General features: G+C 42.8%; 1 protein-coding gene across 4 annotated transcripts in view; it reads left to right on the forward strand.

Annotated features, from left to right (window-relative positions):
- GYG2 (glycogenin 2) overlaps positions 1-21,052 on the forward strand; it is a 58,391-nt gene that overhangs the window by 28,446 nt on the left and 8,893 nt on the right. For all 4 annotated transcript variants that reach the window (XM_054473115.2, XM_063660062.1, XM_063660064.1 and 1 more), the window contains exons 4-8: positions 688-862; positions 1,690-1,852; positions 3,451-3,577; positions 6,598-6,820; positions 8,258-8,464. In XM_054473115.2, coding sequence (XP_054329090.1) covers positions 688-862; positions 1,690-1,852; positions 3,451-3,577; positions 6,598-6,820; positions 8,258-8,464 — 895 coding nt within the window. The remainder of the gene's footprint in view (positions 1-687; positions 863-1,689; positions 1,853-3,450; positions 3,578-6,597; positions 6,821-8,257; positions 8,465-21,052) is intronic.

The raw sequence follows: 21,052 nt of genomic DNA on the forward strand, positions 1-21,052 counted from the left end.
CTCCGCCTCCTGGGTTCAAGCGATTCTCCTGCTTCAGCCTCCTGAGTAGCTGGGACTACAGGTGCCACCACACCTGGCTAATTTTTGTATTTTTAGTAGAGAAGGGGTTTCACCATGCTGGCCAGGCTGATCTTGAACTCCTGACCTCAAGTGATCCGGCTGCCTCGGCCTCCCAAAGTGCTTGGGATTACAGGTGTAAGCCACCGCGCCAGGCCTCGCATGACTTTAAATATATGAATATGAAAATATTGAACTTAGAGTAATCATTGTGCTTTGTGTTGACTGAAAAATATAACAATGGCTATCGAAGAAGCATGTTCAAAGATACTTAATTCACTTCAAAATGTCATACAAATTGTGGTGGTTTCTATGCACCCCTAAAGCTTCAGTCATTTCGCTCAGGTACATTACTCAAGTAATATATTAATTCTACCAGTCCAGTGGGGTTTCACACCATTGACATTTGCATTCAAGCATGCATAGGCTTTTGGGCACAAGTGGACGGTGTGCACAGCTCTAAGCCCTCCGTGGAAACGTGCTCTGAACATGGAGACTGCAGTGAGGGCCGTGGGATTCTCTTTGCATTCCATGTTTGTGAGCAGCAAAACAGCACCCTCTTGAAGGAGGAGGTAGTTCTATGCTAAATATTCACCTGCTGTCCTACTATTTGGCACATGTCTGTTCCAGGGTCATCCTCTCGAAGGTGTTCGATGAAGTCATTGAAGTGAATCTAATCGATAGTGCAGACTACATCCACCTGGCCTTTCTGAAGAGACCTGAGCTCGGGCTCACCCTCACCAAGCTTCACTGTTGGACTCTCACTCACTACAGCAAGTGTGTCTTCCTGGATGCAGACACTCTGGTGAGTGAAGACTCTCTGCTTGATAGGAAACCCTCCAAGACCACATCTCTATCCTTAAGCAGGCTGTCAACTTTTTTTTTTTTTTGCGACACAGTCGCTCTGTCACTGTGCAATGGCACGATCTCGGCTCACTGCAACCTCCGCCTCCTGGGTTCAAGTGATTCTCCCACGTCAGCCTCCCGAGTGGCTGCGATCACAGGCACCTGCCATCATGCCCGGTTAATTTTTGTATTTCTGTACAGACTGGGTTTCGCCATGCTGGCCAGGCTGTCACCTCTTACTGGTAGATTCCTGTGAAGTCATGTGCATTTGTATTTCTAACACAGATGTTCAGTCTGTTATAATCAGACATCACATACCCCCGAGCACTGTGCTAGACCCTGCTGAAGAGAACGGGGGATTGGAGGACATGTTCCTACCCCAGGAATGAATTATAACCACAGTATTTTACACACACAAAATAGAATCATTAGGGAAAAAACTTGTGGCTGGGCACAGTGGCTCATGCCTGTAATCTCAGCACTTTGGGAGGTTGAGATGGGCAGATCACTTGAGGCCAGGAGTTCGAGACCAGCCTGGCCAACATGGTGAAACCGTTTTTACTAAAAATACAAAAATTAGCCAGGCATGGTAACAGGTGCCTGTAATCCCAGCTACTCAAGAGGCTGAGGTGGGGGGATCGCTTGAACCCGGGAGGCGGAGGCTGCAGTGAGCCGAGATCGTGCCATTGCACTCCAGCTTGGGCGACAGAGCAAGACTCTGTCTCTAAAACAGAAGCATTGGTAAAAGAAGCATTGCGGCAGGTTCTGCGTGTTTTGCTTCACCAGGTGCTGTCCAATGTCGATGAGCTGTTTGACAGGGGAGAGTTTTCTGCGGCCCCGGACCCCGGATGGCCGGATTGCTTCAATAGCGGGGTGTTTGTCTTCCAGCCTTCTCTCCACACGCATAAACTCCTGCTGCAGCACGCCATGGAGCACGGCAGCTTTGATGGTAAGTCAGGGCAGCCCGGACGCTTAGGGAAGAGAACGGGACTGCTGCCTGGACCCGCATCGCAGCCTCACCCCGTTTCCCCATATCTGGGAATGGCCACTTGAAGAGCGACGTGGGAATTGAAGAATATGGCCAGTCAGGGGTGTAGGAAGAGATCAGGACACTCAAGGAAATATGCAGTTGAGAGAACCATTGGAAATGTCCTTGCTGAGTAGAAAGAACGGTTCGACAATCCAGTCATATAAAATAGATGAGCAAATCCTTCTCTAAAGGGCTGGATAGTAACTATTTTCAGAGTTGCATGCCTTATGGTCTCTGTTGCACACACTCAACTCTGCAGATGTAACACGAAGTCAGCCGTTGACCATACAGTCACGCCTCGCTTAACGACAGGGATGCGGTCTGAGAAATGTGTTGTTAAGTGATTTTGTCATTGTATGAACATCCTAGAGTGTATCTACACACACCTAGATGATATAGCCTACTATATACCTAGGCTGGAGGGTACAGCCTATTCCTTCTAGGCTACAAACCCATATAGCGTGTGACTGCACTGAATGTTGTAGGCAATTGTAACATAATGGGAGGTATCTGTGGTTCTAAACATATCTAAACATCACAAAGGTCCAGTGAAAATACACTATAAAATCTTATGGGACCACCGTCATATGTATGGTCTGTCTTTGACCGAAGCATTTTTATGTGTTGCATGACTGTACTTGGCATTGAACATGGGCTGGCCATGGTGGCTCATGCCTGTAATCCCAGCACTTTGGGAGGCCAGGGCAGACAGATTGCTTGAGGCCAGGAGTTCAAGACCAGGGTGGGCAGATGGCTTGAGACCAGGAGTTCAAGACCAACCTAGGCAACATGGCAAGACCCCATCTCTACAAAAAATACAAAAATAAGCTGGATGTGATGCTGGCACCTGTAGTCCCCAAGCCCTGGGAGGCTGAGTTGGGAGCAGCAGCTGAGCTCAGGAGTTCAAGGCTACAGTGAGCTATGATTGCACCACTGCACTCCAGTCAGAGTGACAGAGTAAGAATGGCTGTGTTCCAATAAAACTTTATTTATAAAAACATGCACAGTGTGTAGTTGGCTGACCCCGGTAGAATATAGGGAGAATTAAAATGAGGCAATCTGAAGCCGGTTATTTGTTGAAATGGGCGTCAGTAGAGAGGAAATGAGCTGGAATTTTTGTAAAGTAAAAGAAAATACTGGACCAGTGAAGAATTGCCTCTAGGTAAAGGGGAAGTTAATCAAACCGGCAAAAATGATGGGAAAAGCATTGTCAATACCAGGGAGAATTCATTAGGGGACCAGTGGAGTGCTTTGGACTCCATATGCAATTTTAGCATTCATTCTGGGGGCTCCTGGTGGAGAATTTTGGAGGGAATATGCACTTATTTTTATCAATGGCTTGGGTTATCAGTCTTTTCTGAGAACCAAGAGAATGTGTGCAGCTGGCAGACAGAAGAAATGGAATTAGTAACCCTGAAGGCAAGTGTTTACATTGAGAGCTTCAGGCACATCTTGCGTTCTTGGAGTGGACCAAGCCATACTTTGCTAACCTGCTTTTGTGTTTGCTCTTTATGTAGGGGCGGACCAAGGCTTACTGAATAGTTTCTTCAGGAACTGGTCAACCACAGACATCCACAAGCACCTGCCGTTCATCTATAATTTGAGTAGTAACACGATGTACACTTACAGCCCTGCCTTCAAGCAGTAAGTTCTCCACCCTGGCGAATCCTGCCAGATCTGCCACTATCGATCCACCTTCCCTCCTGGAAGACATACCAGCTGTCGGCATATTTAAAAACTAACTATCTACCTATCTATCTATCTATCTATCTATTATCTATCTATCTATCTATCTCTGTCTAGGTAGATCTAAATATCTGTTTATCTGTATAGATAGATACCTATGTCTATGTGTCTATCTATCTAGATCTCTATGTCTATCTATATAGATATGTATCTGTCTGTATAGTTATCTATCTATATAGGCCTAGACATCTACTTATTTATCTATCTATCTATCTATCTATCTATCTATCTATCTATCTATCCATATCTATCTATTTAGATCTGGATATCTATCTGTATACATAGATCTATAGATCTATATCTATATCTATATCTATATCTAGATGTCTATATACATTGATCTATCTAATCTATATATCTATGTAGATATTTATCTATCTAGACCTAGATATCTATCTATCTATCTAATCTATCATCTATCATATGTATCTATTCAGATAGATCTGGTATCTATCTATAAACATCTATCTATCTATCTGTCTAGATCTAGATCACTATATAGATACCTATATCTATCTAGAACTAGATATCTATGTATCTAGATATCTATCTAGATCCAGATATCTATCTATATACATAGATCTATATATCTATATCTGTATATCTATCTAGATTTATCTAGATATCTATGTATATACATGGATCTATATATCTCTCTATGTATCTAGATCTAGATCTCTCTCTATACAGATCTATCTATCTAGATCTAGACATCTATCTATATATTAATACATAGATCTATCTATATACATCTTTATATATGTATATACACCCACAGAAACACACGCACAGAAACACACACACATATCTTGTTTCCTGCTTGCTTGTTGCTGTAAATGATAGCTAGTCAAGGCTCTACGACAATGATCCCCAAAGTGTGGCCCAAGGAACCCTGATCCCACAACTCTTTCAAGTGTCTTCAAAGTCATAACTACTTTAAAAAAAGAATTTGAAGCTGTGATTTTTTCCCCTTTTTGCTGCCATTTTCTCATGTGTCTATGCTGAGATTTGACAGACACTACATGGCATGTGATAAGGTAATACCCTGAACACAGATGGCGCTAGGAGGAACCAGCTGTCGCCTCTTGGGAAAATGGATGGCACTCTTCTCACAATGATTTTTTTTAATATAGAAATTTTTTTAATGAAAAATTATGAAATTTATGTTACTGCATAATGGTTTGATTTTTTTAAAAGGGATTGATAAATATGCTTTCTAATTTCTCAGTTTTAATATCGATTATTTTAAATATGGAGAGAGAGAATCCACAGGGACATGGCCGGGCACAGTGGCTCACGCCTGTCATTCCAGCCCTTTGGGAGGCCGAGGCGGGCAGATCACTTGAGCTCAAGAGTTTGAGACCAGCCTGCGCAACATGACAAAACCCTGTCTCTACGAAAAAATAAAACAAAACATTAGCCAAATGTGGTGTCGCACACTGCTAGTCTCAGCTACTCGGGAGGCTGCGGAGGGAGGCTCACTTGAACCTGGGAGGTGGAGTTTGCGTGAGCCGATATCGTGCCACTGCACTCCAGCCTGGGTGACAGAGCAAGCCTCAGCTCAGGAGAAAAAAAAAGAAAGAATCCACACGGACAAAGCTCTTTGGGTTCCTAAAAGGGTCAAGGGTGAGGGGACCAGAAGCTGTGAAATTCACTGCTCCAGAAGATATGGCTATAAATGAAAATAGAGAATCTGAGAATCACCTTGGGAATGAATAATTCTAGAGTCTGCATTCTCTACAGGGGACACGGTGTCCCTAAGGAAGAGAAATTGATTTTTGGGAGTGAAATCTTGTTATTTTTTAAGTATTATCACAGATGTAATGTACAGAACATAGATATGTCATGTGACTTTTGTATTCATATTTCATGAGGAGGTGATCCTTTAAAAAGGCTCCTGGAGGATGGTGACGATGAACAACAAAAAAGTTGGCAAGGGGAAAATTTAGAATCCTGTAAAAGAGAAAAAAAGCCAATTGCCTTGCCACTTGCATTATCCACTGTAAAAGCTATTTTTTTTTGCCCCTGTCATTTTAAGAATATGATGATTTGGGCTGCTGTACTTCACGTTTTTACAAAACTGATTTATTTTTCCCGTTTTGGGAAAAAATGTCAATGGATTACAATTACGTTTTTTGATATATAGAAAATAAAATAACTGCAAAAACTGATTTTAAAAATATATCTTTATGCAAAATAACTGCAAATGAAACTACTACTACTATGCTGATAGCAGTGGAGTAGTATTGTTGATGATATATTGATTACTATCTTGATAGCAGTGGTATGCTGTTATTGCTCATATATTGATTACTGCACTGATAGTACTAGTATATTATTATTGATTATATATTGATTACTATAGTGATAGTATTTTGTTATTATTGATCACATATTGATTACTGAATTGATAGTAGTAGTATGTTACTATTGGTTATATATTGATTACTGTGCTAGTAATAGTATATTGTTGACTATATATTGATTACTACATTGATAGTGGTAGATTATTGATTATATATTGAGTACTATGTTGATAATAGTAGCATAGTATTGATTACATAATGATTACTACATTGATAGTAATATATTGTTATCGATCATATATTGATTACATGCATTGATATTTGTAGTGTATTATTAATTATAAATTGATGACTATGTTGATAGTAGTAATCTATTATTATTGATCATATATTGATTACTGCATTGGAAGTAGTAGTGTATTATTATTGATTATATATTGGTTACTATGCTGATAGTAGTATTATCATCAATAATAATAATCAATAATGGAAACCCATTGGGACGAGTCCTTCAGAGGCTGTCTTTGAGGAGCCCCATGGTAGGTGGATGCTTTCTGGGTGTCTTTTATCACATCTGAGTGGAAATCAGAATCCCTTCTGTTTCCTTCTCAGATTCGGTTCCAGTGCAAAGGTCGTCCACTTTTTGGGGTCCATGAAACCTTGGAACTACAAGTACAATCCACAGAGTGGCTCGGTGTTGGAGCAGGGCTCAGCGTCCAGCAGCCAGCACCAGGCGGCATTCCTTCATCTCTGGTGGACGATCTACCAGAACAACGTGTTGCCCCTGTATAAAAGCGTCCAAGCGGGGGAAGCACGTGCGTCTCCTGGTCACACAGTAAGTGGGGGATTCCCTTAAAACCCAAAGCTGAGGACGAGGAGAACATCCTTGTCACCAAGGTCTGGCGTGGTTTTTTTTGAAACGTCCCTTTTTTGTCTAAATACTGTATTTCATGGAAAAGAATACTGAGAAGCAAGCACCTTTTAAAAAAATTTTTGTTTTAGCTCAAAATAGAGAATGCCTAATGAGTGGAGATCCTGTTTTGATTTACAGGCCTGGTGCAGAAATAGGTTATTGAAATTAGCCATCCTCATCAGAGTAAGAGACACTCATGGACAAGTGGTTCACAATGACTGATTACGATGTCATTCAGGTCAACATTTTCCACTTGAAACCATCATTTGAGATAGCAATTGGAGGAAGTGTCTGAAGAAGATTTTGTAAATTTTTGATTGACACCAATTTGATTGCAAAAAATATAATGATAGCCCCTAGATGTGCTAAATCGTGGAGTATCTGCAGTGTGTTGAATGTGGGCTGCATCTGCCTTGCAGAAGACCTTTTGCAATTAGGACTCAGGAAACTTCTTATTCCTAATGGCTTTTTTTCACTAAAGTAAGAAAAAACTTGGGCTTTTTTTTTTTTTTTTTTTTACTAGAGCATTTGTACTAGAGTACCAGAGTATTTTTTTACTAGAGTAAAGAAAACTAGAGTTTTGTTTGTTTGTTTGTTTTTTGAGACAGAGTCTCGCTCTGTTACCCAGGCTGGAGTGCAGTGATATGATCTCGGCTCACTGCAACCTCCGCCTTCCGAGTTCAAGCAATTCTCCTGCCTCAGTCTCCCGAGGAGCTGGGATTACAGGTGCCCACCACCACGCCCAGCTAATTTTTGTACTTTTAGTGGAGGCAAGGTTTTGCCACCTTGGCCAGGCTGATCTTGAAGCTCTGACCTCAAGTGATCCACCCGCCTCAGCCTCCCAAAGTGCTGGGATTACAGGCGTGAGCCACCAAGCCTGGCCTTTTTTTTTTAAACTAGAGCATTTGCTAGTACAACAGAGTCTGCTATCAGCACATGCATTGCCTGGGAAATTGAAAATAATCCCTATTTTAATTTTTAGTATGGTTTTTTATTTGGGTGGATCTAGGCTACTTTTTAAGGACTGCTGAAAATATCTCTCACCGAGTGACACTAGCAAGTGGACGTTTATTTGTATTCACTTTACAAACATTGACTTGTCACATATTTCCTGCTGGGTGTTTTGCTAAGTACTGGATTACTAAGTACTGGATTACTAAGTACTGGATTGCATAGGAGGGAATTTTAAGGCTTAGTGTCAAACAGTTCTGAGAAAGAAAACATTTAGGACAATTATTTAATGATTGGCAGATGGGAGCTGGGAGCCCTGGCTACACAGGGCCCCACCCGCCCCTCAGGACAGCAGGTGAATTGAGGAGACATAGGGAAGACTCACTCCATGTGTCTGTTTTTGTGCAGCTTTGCCTCAGTGATGTGGGGGTGCCGTGTGCAGATTCAGCGTCTGGTGTTGAAGAGCCGTGTGAAAATTCAACACCCAGTGCCGGCGTGCCGTGTGCAAATTCACCACTGGGTTCTAACCAGCCTGAGCAGGCTCAGGGCCTTCTGGAGCCGACCCAGATAGTGGATGAGACCCTGTCCCTACCTGAAGGACGCCGTTCAGAAGATGTAAGTACCTGCATTCCTCACAGCTGTGATGGAGAGTCAGACGCTGTCTCGCAGTGAGAGAGCAGAGAGAGCCGGCTTCCCTGGCTCTCTGGGGAGGGGAGATGGAGGGGAAGGGCTGGTCTTTAGTTTGCTGTGGCATTCAAGGCTCCTGCATTTATTTGCATTATGGCACACCGAATCAAGCTCACCTGCAGAAAGATGTCTATGCCCCAATCCCCAGGACCTGTGAATGTCACCTTGTGTGGCAAAAGGGAGTTTGCAGTTGTGATTAAATGGGGGACCTTGAGCTGGGGAGGTATGGTCTTGGATTATGGGAGTGGGCTCTTAGTCATCACAAACCTCCCTTCAAAGAAGAAGGCAGAAGTGTGAAGGGCAGAGAAGGAGTGTGAAGCTGGAAGCAGAGGCCAGAGAAGAGGGGACTGGAAGACGCTGGGCTGCTGGCTTTGAAGATGGAAGAGGAGGCCACAAGCCAGGGAATATGGAGGCCTCCAGAAGCCAGAGAAGGCAGGAAATGGATTCTCCCCCAGGTCCCCAAGAAGGAACCAACCCTGCTGACACCTTGATTTTAATCCACTGGACTTCTGGCCCCCAGAACTATCAGATGATCAGTCTGCCTTGGTGTAAACCACCCAGTTTGTGGCCGTTTCTTATATAGCAGCCTCAAAAAACTGATGCCACATGGAGACAGATGCTCAGTCTCACGCAGTTTATAGATTCTGGGGGAGCCAGAGCTCTTTCAGGTTCAAAAAGGGAGGCTTCCGTCAGTGCCCCTTTGACCCAGCTGCCTGGCCGTGCACCCTGAGAGGTTTCAGCCGAACCCCCGACTTGAACAGTGGTTCAACTGAAGATGAATTCCTGCCGGGGTTCAATGTTCAAATGAATGTTGACCTGCACAGTGGTGTCTATTGAGGCTGAGTCTGCAGCACTTTGTCCCCATCGAAGAAAAATGAAAATACACCTTACTTGCAAGACAAATAATGGAGGCCGTCATTTCTCCAACTCCAATTTCTAGGCAAATACTTTGGAATAATATCTTGTGTTTAAAGATTTCTTGGGGCCAGGCACGGTGACTCAACACCTGTAATCCTAACACTTTGGAAGGCTGAGGTTGGAGGATTGCTTGAGCCCAGGAGTACGAGACCAGCTGGCAACAACACACTGAGACCTCATCTCTACAAAAAAAGTCAAAAAATTAGCCAGGCATGGATGTGTGCGCCTGCAGTCCCAGCTACTTGGGAGGCTGAGGCAGGAGGAATGCTTGAGCCTTGGAGGTCAAGGCTGTAGTGAGCTATAATCTCACCACTGCACTCCAGCCTGGGTGACAGAGCGAGACACTGTCTCAAAGAAAAAAAAAAAGAAATATTTCTTTTTTTTGAGACGGAGTCTCTCTCTGTCGCCCAGGCTGGAATGCAGTGGCCCAATCTTGGCTCACTGCAAGCTCTGCCTCCCAGGTTCATGCCATTCTCCTGCCTCAGCCTCCTGAGTAGCTGGGACTACAGGCGCCCGCCACCACGCCTGGCTAATTTTTTGTAATTTTAGTAGAGATGGGGTTTTACTGTGTTAGCCAGGATGGTCTCGAACTCCTGACCTTGTGATCCGCCGGCTTCGGCCTCCCAAAGTGCTGGGATTACAGGCTTGAGCCACCGTGCCCGGCAAGATTTCTTGTTTTAAATCTTTACCACTCATCCTAACAAGTTTCTCAACAGAATTATTTTGAGATCATACTTAGGGAAGGATCTGGGGACTGGGCTGAAGGAAAGTGATTCTTTTCTGTATATTTCAGATAGCTCCGGGAGAGCTGTTTCTTGTTGCTTATAAAAAAGTGACCTTTAGATTTTGCACACATTGCTCTGGAAGACATCACACGCTTCACTGTACTATGGCATAAATTATGCTCTGGCAACTTTTTGCATTAATAATGTTGGAGTGGTGATTTCACATTGACCCAAACACATTGAAAAGATGTTTAGGTTCAGATGGTGAAGACTGAGGAGGTGTAAAATTCGCTTTTCTGGTTTTTCATTCCTCATGGTGTGCCCTGAGCATGCCATAGCCTGGGTCTGGCCCCAGGACGTGCCTCATGTGAGTAAAGTCAAGGGCCTCTGCTTGTTCCTGCTGGAATGTGAAGAATTCCATCGGTGGAGCTCTTACATGATGTGCAAAACGGCTGCAATTGTGCTGAGCCATGCTCGTATCAGGATGTCTAAGGAAAAATCGCATTTACATTAAATGTTTAGTAGGCAACCAAGTTTAGACTGTAAACCAAAGAGTATCCAAGAATGCTGTGGCATTCAAGGCTCATGCTTTTACGTGCATTACAGCACCTTAATGCCAATAAAGGGGAACTCTGATCCCCTGTTTATGTGTATTGAAAATAATTGAATGCTCAAACTCCTTGCCTAAAAAAGAAATATTATTGAATGCTTCAAAAAAATAAATGTAGGAAGTGTATTTTGCCAAGGTTAAGGATGCACCCGTGACACAGCCTCAGGAGGTCCTGATGACATGTGCCCACGGTGGTCAGGGCACAGCTTGCTTTTATACATTTTAGAGAGACATGAGGTATCAATATGTGTAAGAAGTACATTGGTTCAGTCTGGCAAGGCGGGACAACTCAAAGTGGGGCAGGGGCTTCCAGGTCATAAGTAGATAGAGGCAAATGGTTGCATTTTTTTTGAGTTTCTGATTGGCCTTTCCAAAGGAGGCAATCAGATATGCGTTTATCTCAGTGAGCAGAGCGGGGAAGGAATAGAATGGGAGGCAGAGGCCCTAAGCAGCTCAGCTCCCAGCTGGTCTTTTCCCTGCTTAGTGATATTGGGGTTCCAAGATTCATTTTCTTCACAAGACTCTATTGAGTCCTCAGAAAACGGTTTTCAAACCATCTTTCTGATTTCTGGTTGTGTAATTTTAATCTTATTCTGTCACTGAATCTTGTACATCAGTGGTTTTGCAAACTGTGGCCTGAGGTTTCTCTGAATAGGGATCATTTTAAAGGATTGTGTTTTTGCAGATGAGTTTCAAAGCATTCTTCTTTTTTTCTTCTTTTTTTTTTATTTTGAGACGGAGTCTCACTCAATCGCCCAGGCTGAAGTGCAATGGCGCGATCTCAGCAGCTCACTGCAACCTCCACCGCCCGAGTCCAAGCAATTCTCCTGCCTCGGCCTCCTGAGTAGGTGGACAGGCATGAGCCACCACACCCGGCTAATTTTTGTATTTTCAGTAAAGACGGGGTTTCACCATGTTGGCCAGGCTGTTCTTGAACTCCTGGCTTCAAGTGATCCACCTGCCTCAGCCTCCCAAAGTTCTGGGATTACAAGTGTAAGCCACCATGCCTGGCTATTAAAAGCATTCTTAAAAGTTTATTCTGAACCACAGTGAGCACTCCCTCATTCGTAAGGGCAGCCACCCTCTTTCAGAAGCAAGTGTGTATTCTCCACCCTTCAGCCCCTGGAGGAATTTCCATGGATTGTCATAGCCCCTGAAAACAAGCTTCCCAGGGCAAACAGTGGTTTTCCAGAGACTCCAAAAGGGAAAACAGTCAGGATGCTCCAGTCCCAGCTCCAGCCCAAGTTGTAGCCACACCAATTTCTGCAAAAACAGAACCATTTCCAGAGTGAGAGCACTTAGCACTCTGGTTTCTCGAAAACAGCACCCATCATGTTCAATTCATATTAATCTCGATGGAATTGTTGCCGTGGATTTTTCTTGACATAAGTCACTTCTACTTTTGCTTTGGATTCATAATTGTCGATGAGGTGGCAACTTAAAGAATAGATATGTAGCTTCGTGTTTGTCCGTCCGTGAGCCACCTTTCAATCAGAGCCAGTCAAGCCAAACCTAGGACAGACTTTCCCGTGGAGGGATTGGGGCTTCTGAGGAAAGCTCATGGAGAGAATCATGATGACAGAATTGAGGATCATCCTGCCTTGATGCCCAAGGAGATGAGCAAGGACACAAAAGCACGTTCATTTCACCCCAGTTAGGTGGTGTCTATTATCAAAAAGACAAAGAATAACCAATGCTGGTGAAGATGTGGAGAAAGGGGAACTCTTCCCCACTGTTGATGGGGATTAAAAATAAGCACAGCCAGGATGGAGAAGAGTATGAAAGTTCCTCAAAAAACTACAAATAGAACTACCACATGGTCCAGCCATCACACCACTGGGCATTTATCCGAAGGAAAGGAAATTAGTATATTGAAGGGACATCTGCCCCCGTCCATGTTTTTGCAGTTTATTCACAACAGGCAAGATACAGATTCAACCCAAGTGTTTGTCAAAGGATGAATGGATAAAGAAAATGCCATATATAGATATACCATGGAATACTATTCAACCATAAAAAAGAAGGAAATTCATCATTTGCAGCAACATGGATGGAAATAGAGGACATTATGGTAGGTGAAATAAGCCAGAAACAGAAAGTTAAACACCACATGTTCTCACTCATCTGTGGAAGCTAAAAAAATTTAATCTCACCGAAGTAAAAAGTAAGGCCAGGCACAGTGGCTCACTCCTGTAATCCCTGCACTTTGGGAGGCTGAGGCAGGATGATTGCTTGAGATCAGGAGTTTGAGACCAGCCTGAGCAACATAGCAAAACCCTGTCTCTGCAAAAAAATACAAAAATTAGCTGGGTGTGTGGTACTTGCTGGTGGTCCCAGCTACTCGCAAGGCTGAGGTGGGAGGATCACTTGAACCTGGGAGGTCGAGGCTGCGGTGAGCCGAGATCACGCTGCTGCACTCCAGCCTGGGCAGCAGAACAAGACCCTGTCTCAGCAGAAGAGAGTGTACTAGAGACTAGGAAAGGTGGGGGAAGGAGAAGATAGGGAGAGATTTGTTAAAGGATACAAAATTACAGCTAGACAAGAGGGATATGTTGTCATGTTCTATAGCCCTGTAGGATGACTATAGCCAACAGTAATCTATAGTTTCAAATAGCTGGAAGGAGGATATTGTATGTTCCCAAAAGAAAGAAATGATACCTATTTGACATGATGGATATGCTAATTACCCTGACCGGATCACTGAATATTGTAGGTATTGAACCATCCCTGTGTACCCCATGAATATGTACAATTATTATGTGTCAATTTTTAAAAAGTAAATTTTTTTTTTAAAAAAAAGTATGTTCAACAGCCAGCAGCCATGAGAAGACCATCAGCTGTTTTCATCCACAGCAAGAGATTGCAGTGCCGTTTGGATATTTTTGGCATGGCTCCAAATCCCCACCCCATCCTCAAGGGGCAATATTGCAGAAAGGAGGAGGGTGGGAAAAAAGTCTCAAGAATTGGAGAATCGCCAGTTTCCAGGGCCCAGAACAAGACCCAGGAGGAGATGAAGATCACCCTTGCAGGTAGAAGCTGTCCCTGTCTGGGTAGTGCTGGGGACAGTAGGTGGCCCTTCTGCTGTCTGTTTGAGCATGAGCTCAAGGCCAAGGGTAAGATGAGGGGAAATGAACCCCAGCTGGGCTGAGCGTACTTTGTTTAGGGTATTTAAGCAGTTCTCAAAAGTGATTGCAGAACCTGGATCTCCCATCTCAGGGACTATGCCCAGACTCACCCCTCCCTCCACCCCACTGTCATGCCCACCAATGGGCTTCAAAAACATCAATGGAAGATGATAGTGCAGTGCCCAACTGCAGGCCCTTAAATGAATAAACTACATATGCACATCACAGAGGGGGCAGCAAGGGAGATGAAAACAGACAAATCCAGCTCAGATGGAATTTGATCTGTAGGAAAGTGATGAAGTGAAGAAGGGATCTGTCAGCCCTGCAAGCAGCCCCAGGCACGGCATGAAGGGGAGGCAGGGAGAGGTCACGCTGGCCTCAGACTTGGATGCTGAAATGTTTAGTTACAGCAGGAGGGGGGACGCCTGCGTAGGTCCTAGGGAAAGGAGGGGACACCCAGGCATTGGAGACCCAGTGTGTAGAAGACTGCGAGACCCGCTTAAATATTTAGCAGAAAGGAAGAGAAATTCAAATAGATTCAGGAATGGGACAAAGGGATGGAGGTGAAATCAAAGCTGTTTAAATACAGATGCTCTTCGATTTACAATTGGTTTACATCCCAACAAACCCATCGTAAACTGAAAATATCTTAAGTCAAAAATGCATTTAGACCAGGTGCAGTGGCTCACGTCTGTAATCTCAACACTTTGGGAGGCCAAGGCGGGCAGATCACTTGAGCTCAGGAGTTCAAGACCATCCTGGCCAACACGGTGAAACCCTGTCTCTACTAAAAATACAAAAGTTAGCCAGGCTTGGTGGCGTGTGCCTGTAATCCCAGCTACTCGGGAGGCCGAAGCAGGAAAATGGCTTGAACCTGGGAGGCAGAGGTTGCAGTGAGCTGAGATCACACCACTGCACTCCAGCCTGGGTGACAGAGCAAAACTCAGTCTCAAAAAAAGAAAAAGAAATATAAGTATAACCTTAAATAACTGGGGAGCGTTATGTTGGCTGACTGCAACACAGATACAAAAAACCCTGACAGAACAAAAAGAATACTAACAAAAAAGGTATTTTGGGCCGGGCACGGTGGCTCACACCTGTAATCCTAGCATGTTGGTAGGCTGAGGCAGGCAGTTCACTTGAGCTCAGGAGTTTGAGACCAGCCTGGCCAACACGGTGAAACCCTGTCTCTGCTAAAAATACAAAAATTAGCCGGCAATCGCTTGAACCCGGGAGGTGGAGGTTGCAGTGAGCTGAGATCGTGCCAGTGCATTCCAGCCTGGGCAACAGAGTGAGACTCCGTCTCAAAAAAAAAAAAAAAAAAAAGAAGGTATTTTGGAGTTCCTGTGTCCACATAATTTCATCCTTCGATCTCACCCCCTATTCTCCCCACCTCTCCATCCTAATGTAGGTGAATAGTGGGTCGGGGAAATTGACCTAAAAAAATTTGTTATGGTCTATATATTTTCTGATGAGGGTATTTTTCTAAAAACAATGAAGTCTTCAGGCTTTTAAAATGAAGGGATTGGGGGGCGAGGGGAGGGAGAGCATCAGGACAAATAGCTAATGCATGCGGGGCTTAAAAGCTAGGTGACGGGTTGATAGGTGCAGCAAACCACCATGGCACACGTATACCTGTGTAACAAACCTGCACGTCCTGCACATGTATCCTGGAATTTAAAGTAAAAACAAAACAAAATGAAACTCTTTTTAACAAAAAGTATGTTGATTGATTGGAGATTATTATATTACTGTCACATTTTCCAAGATAATATTTAATAACACTGAACAAGGAGTTGAAAATTTGAGCTGCTTTGTATACTAGTTATGTGACTTTGGATAAATCAATAAATATTTCTGAACATCTTAAAAAAAAAGAGAGGGATGCTGTCCATACGGTATCTGATATATAGCTCACCCTCCGCATCTATGGGTTCCATATCTGTGGATTCAACCAACCTTGGATCGAAAATATTGGGGAAACAAAATTGCATCTGCACTGAACATGCACAGACTTTTTTCTCTTGTTATTATTCCCTAAACAATACGACATAGCAAGTATCAACATAGCATGTGCATTGTAATAGGTATGGTAGTTAACCTAGAGATGATTTAAAGTCTATGGGAGGATGTGCATTGGTTATTATGCAAACACAATTCCATCTTGTATCAGAGACTTGAGCATCCGTGGATTTTGGTATAACCAGGAGGTCCTGGAACCAATCCTCCATGGATATCAGGAGAAATTCCATTTCATTAATTCATACTCCCGGTGGTCTTTGAAATGAGTCGTGCAACATCACTGTCACCTGCTGTCCATTTACTGGGTTACTCTGGGTTTTTTATTTAGGGGAGCTGAAACACAGATTTTAAAAAAAGGTTCTTTTCACAAATCACAATAATGTCATAAAAGCTGAGTGTGCGTCTGGGGCTCTTTAGTCCAGTAGCTACTTTGGTATATATAATGATGGCAAGGTTGACGTGTTTTGGTTTTGTTTTTGTTGTTTTTGAGACAGAGTCTCGCTCTGTTGCCCAGGCTGGAGTGCAGTGGCATGATCTCGGCTCACTGCAGCCTTGACCTCCTGGGCTCAAGTGATCCTCCCACCTCCTCCCAGGTAGCTGGGACTACAGGAGGTGCCACACCTGGCTGATATTTTGTATTTTTTGTAGAGATGGGTTTCACCATGTTGCCCAGGCTAGTCTTGAACTCCTGGGCTCTAGCGATCTGCTCATCTTGGCCTCCCAAAGTGTTGAAATTACAGGCGTGAGCCACCGTGCCTGCCCCAGATCTGTGTTTTTTAAAGTAAAGCTGAATGTTAACTTTTTCCACATACATTAATGTATTAAGGAAAAAGTTGCAATTAGTATCTTCTCCAGTGTTTTGTCTTCTAGTATTTGGGGTAGGGAAATGTAGTTAATTAAAAGATTACAGATGTCCTTCAGTTTTTTTTTTAAGCTATCAAGTTTTTTTACTCTTTTTGTAGTACATCTTATTTTATTTATAATACACCTTTTTGTTGAAGTATGTCTTACTTTTTTATTTATTTTATTTATTTTTTTTGAGACACAGACTTGCTCTGTCGTCCAGGCTAGAGTGCACTGGTGCGATCTCGGCTCACTGAAGCCTCCGCCTCCTGGGTTCAAGCAATTCTCCTGCCTCAGCCTCCCAACTAGGTGGGACTACAGGCACCCGCCACTACACCTGGCTAATTTTTTGTATTTATAGTAGAGCCGGGTTTTCAGCATGTTGGCCAGGCTGGTCTCGAACTCCTGACCTCAGGTGATCCACCTGCCTCAGCCTCCCAAAGTGCTGGCATTACAGGCATGAGCCACCACGCCCGGCCTCTACTAACATTAGTAGAACCGTTGACTGTGTCCCATATATCTGTGACACAGTTATCTGCATTTTCTGTCAATCTTTCTCCCCATACTTTAGTCTACTGACCTATTTTCTAGTTAACTGATCTCTTTGGCTATGTCTAATCTGTTGTTAAACCCACATTCTAGTTTCAGTTATTATGTTTTTAGTTCAAATTAACATCAGATTTTTAGTTCAAATTAACATCAATGTAGTTTCAATACTACCTTGAAAATTTTTATCTTTTTCCCCATTTTATTTAAAGTATTTCTCACATTTAATTATAGTCCATGTCTGATAAATTACATATCTGGGTTTCAGGTAGGTTTGGTTTTGTTGTTTAATTTTGTTTGCTCTTGATTTTCACTCATTTGGTCTTTTCTTGTTGTATGATAGTTAATTTTTTAATAGACAGCCAGACATGGTAAATGAAAAAAAATTGCAAAGACAATTTGTAGCTCTGAATCATGTTGTCACAACCCAAAGAGGATTTTTTTTTTTTTTAATTCATGTGATTTGATGTGATTTGTCCATACCTTGAGGTAGTTTGCCTAGACCCTATCTGGGGCTGAGCTGGAAGGAAATTAGGCTTCAGTGTTTGTGATGACCAGTCTATTTCTGGTTCTCCTCTCAGTGAGGTCACAAAAGAAAGCTTGTGATGTGTATCAGAGTCCCTCATTGGTCCTGATTATTAATATTTATGGGCCCCTCAGCCTCCTAGCACTGCTGGCAACTCTACTCAGTTTCTCAGCTTCCCAGCCTCTTATTTGCCATGAGTGGAAGTAAGGTACCAAATGTAACATTTACCTTCTTCTGTTTGTCTCTGATATCTTCACTCTTAATTTTGTGCTGCCTTAGTAGCTCTCTGATGTACTTAAAAAAAAAAGAAAAATTCTAGGCCAGGTGTGGTGGCTCACACCTGTAATGCCAGCACTTTGTGAGGCCAAAGCAGGCAGATCACCTGAGGTCAGGAGTTCGAGACCAGCCTGGCCAACATGGTGAGACCCCCCCCCATCTCTACTAAAAATAAAAAAACTAGCTAGGCGTGGTGGCACGTACCTGTTATCCCAGCTACTCGGGAGGCTGAGACAGGAGAATGGCTTGAACCTGGGAGGGAGATGTTGCAGTGAGCCAAGATGGCGCCACTGCACTCCAGCCTGGGCACCAGAGCGAGACTCCATCTCAAATAAATAAATAAATAAATAAAATTCTATATACATTATTTGTGCAGCCTTTTTAGGTATTTTTGGCAGAAGACTTAGTGTGAAACAACAGCTTCACCATTTGCTGAAAGTGGAAAAAATCTCATTTCAGTTCCTGAGCTGATACATATATATTTGTATTTTTAGCATTTACCAGCTCCAGCAGTAATAACTTTCACAAATTTATAGCCCATAATGCAAAGGAGTGCTTCCTTTTTTGCTGTAAATGTTATCTCCTTGGATTGTGTACTGGAACATTCTGTGTCTGCTGTCTATCTGTTCCCTGCCTCGTCTGCCTTTACGATGTCCTCTCTCAGCTTTCATCTTCCCACACAGAGCATTTTGTGTTAAGCATCTCTGCATATCTCAGCCTCTCTCTCCAATGAGCTGAGAATTCTTCTCTGGCCTGCCTCCAGTTTCTTTCAAGGTGACCCCATCTTCAGTCAGGCTTTTAGGGGATACATCAGTAGAATAGTTATTACCTAAGGATAAAAAGAAATGCAGTTTGTAAAAGTCACATTTTATATTCATGGATTCACAAGCTTGCCAAAAATGTTCTTAAGAGCGGACTTTGAGACTGCTGCCTTCTCATCTTAAAATTTCTCTCTGCATGATATGCAAGGGGGAAGTTTCTACTTTTTACTAGTAAAAATAATGGCCATATTTATTCATAAAAGTTGGTTTATGTTTCGGTTGTTAATATTACTTGTTAAGTAAGCCTGTGGGTCTTGATTAGAAACATTAGCAAGGGCTGACTGAACTTCTCTTCCTCGTTTAAATTCGTAAGATTAACACATCTGCAGAAGGCAAGCTGAAAACTTGCATCATTATTTCATCCTTTGTAATCAAACATATAACCCCGAGTTAAGTCCCTTCCAAGGAAGGATTATACTTCATGATCGGCCCCATGGAACTTATTTATGTGTTTATCGTTGGGAGAAATTAGATGACAGAAACAGATTGACATTTTCCCTAATCCAATTCCAGGAATCGTTTTTTGAGCACTTATTCTTTGCCTGTCTGGCTGCTTCATTTATCCATCACAACAAGTGTCTGTGCGACATCTCACTGAAAGCCCCATGACTCAGAGAGTCATTTCTCCAGGTCCTTTTCCTTGATGTATCAGTATTCAAATCCAGGACATCCCTCTACTAGCCCTGGTTGAAGAAGGAAATTATTCATTTTTATGGGATTCATATGGTTTATGATAACGCAGTTATTGCATTCATCATTTTTTCCCAAGACTCATTTTGGTGTTTCGCAGACCCTGGAAAATCATGTACATTGCATACAGCCCAAGGGCAAGGCTTGGCAGACACAGAGGCGCATACCCAAATCCCTCTCTCTCACTTGCTAGCTCTCGTATGTTGGACAGTATCTCTGTCTGCAGATTAAACTTTGCAGCAGTAAGAGGGAAGGCTCAACCTGTCTGCCTCATAGGGCTGTTGGGATTAAAAGGAATCATAGCTGAGAAGTTTATGAGTGTCATTCAGCAGCCAGCCATGAGCATCTACTAAAAAAGGAGTCCTATTATCATGGTTGTCTGATGTCTTTGACAACTTATAATTTTGTGTTACACCATAATTCTTAGAACTTAATTTTATGTTTGGATTTTACATACATAGCTGAGATCTGAAAGAAGAAGCCCATATTTTATTTAATGTTAATTTTTAAAAATTTATCTCCAGCTGTATTGAGGTACCACTGACAAATAAAAATTGGTATGTATTTAAGGAGTACAATTTGATGCTTTGCTGTATGTATACATTGTGAAACAATCATTGTATCAAGCTAATTAACATTTTCATCACCTCACATAAATGCTGTTTTCTCCTCCTCCTCCTCTTCCTCCTCTTCCTCCTCTTTCTCCTCCTCCTCCTCCTGCTGCTGTTCTTGGTAATGAGAACACATAAGATCTGCTCTCACAGCAAGTTTTAAGTATACAATCCTATATTGTTAACTGTGGTCACCATGCTGTATGTTAGATCCCCAGAGCTTATTTATCTTGTATAACTAAAACTTCATATTCATTCCTTCACCAACATGTCTTCATTCTAAGCACCCCGCCCCCAGCCCCTGGCAACTACTGTTCCACTCTATTCTTCTGTGAGTTATTTAAAGTGCACTTTCATAGGCTGGGCATGGTGACTCTCACCTGTAATCCCAGTACTTTGGGAGGCTGAGGCGGGCAGATCACTTGAGGTCAGGAGTTCAAGACCAGCCTGGCCAAGATAGTGAAACCCCATCTCTACGAAAAATACACAAAAAAATTAGCTGGGTTTGGTGATGCGTGCCTGTAATCCCAGCTACTCGAGAGGCTGAGATAGGAGAATCGCTTGAACCCAGGAGGCAGAGGGTTCAGTGAGCCGAGATCATGCCACTGCACTCCAGCCTAAGTGACTCTGTCTCAAAAATAAAATAAAATAAATAAATAAATAAAATAAATTGCACTTTCGTGATTATGAGTTAGAATAGTCAAAAAAAAGGTTCATGATTACAGTGTTCTCTTTTACATCTTAAAGTTTCAGTAAATCTCACTAATAATGACTTTTGGGGGTGTTCAGTTTTTATAGATACC

The sequence above is a fragment of the Pongo pygmaeus genome, chromosome X (genome assembly GCF_028885625.2).
Source record: "Pongo pygmaeus isolate AG05252 chromosome X, NHGRI_mPonPyg2-v2.0_pri, whole genome shotgun sequence".
NCBI lineage: Eukaryota > Metazoa > Chordata > Mammalia > Primates > Hominidae > Pongo > Pongo pygmaeus.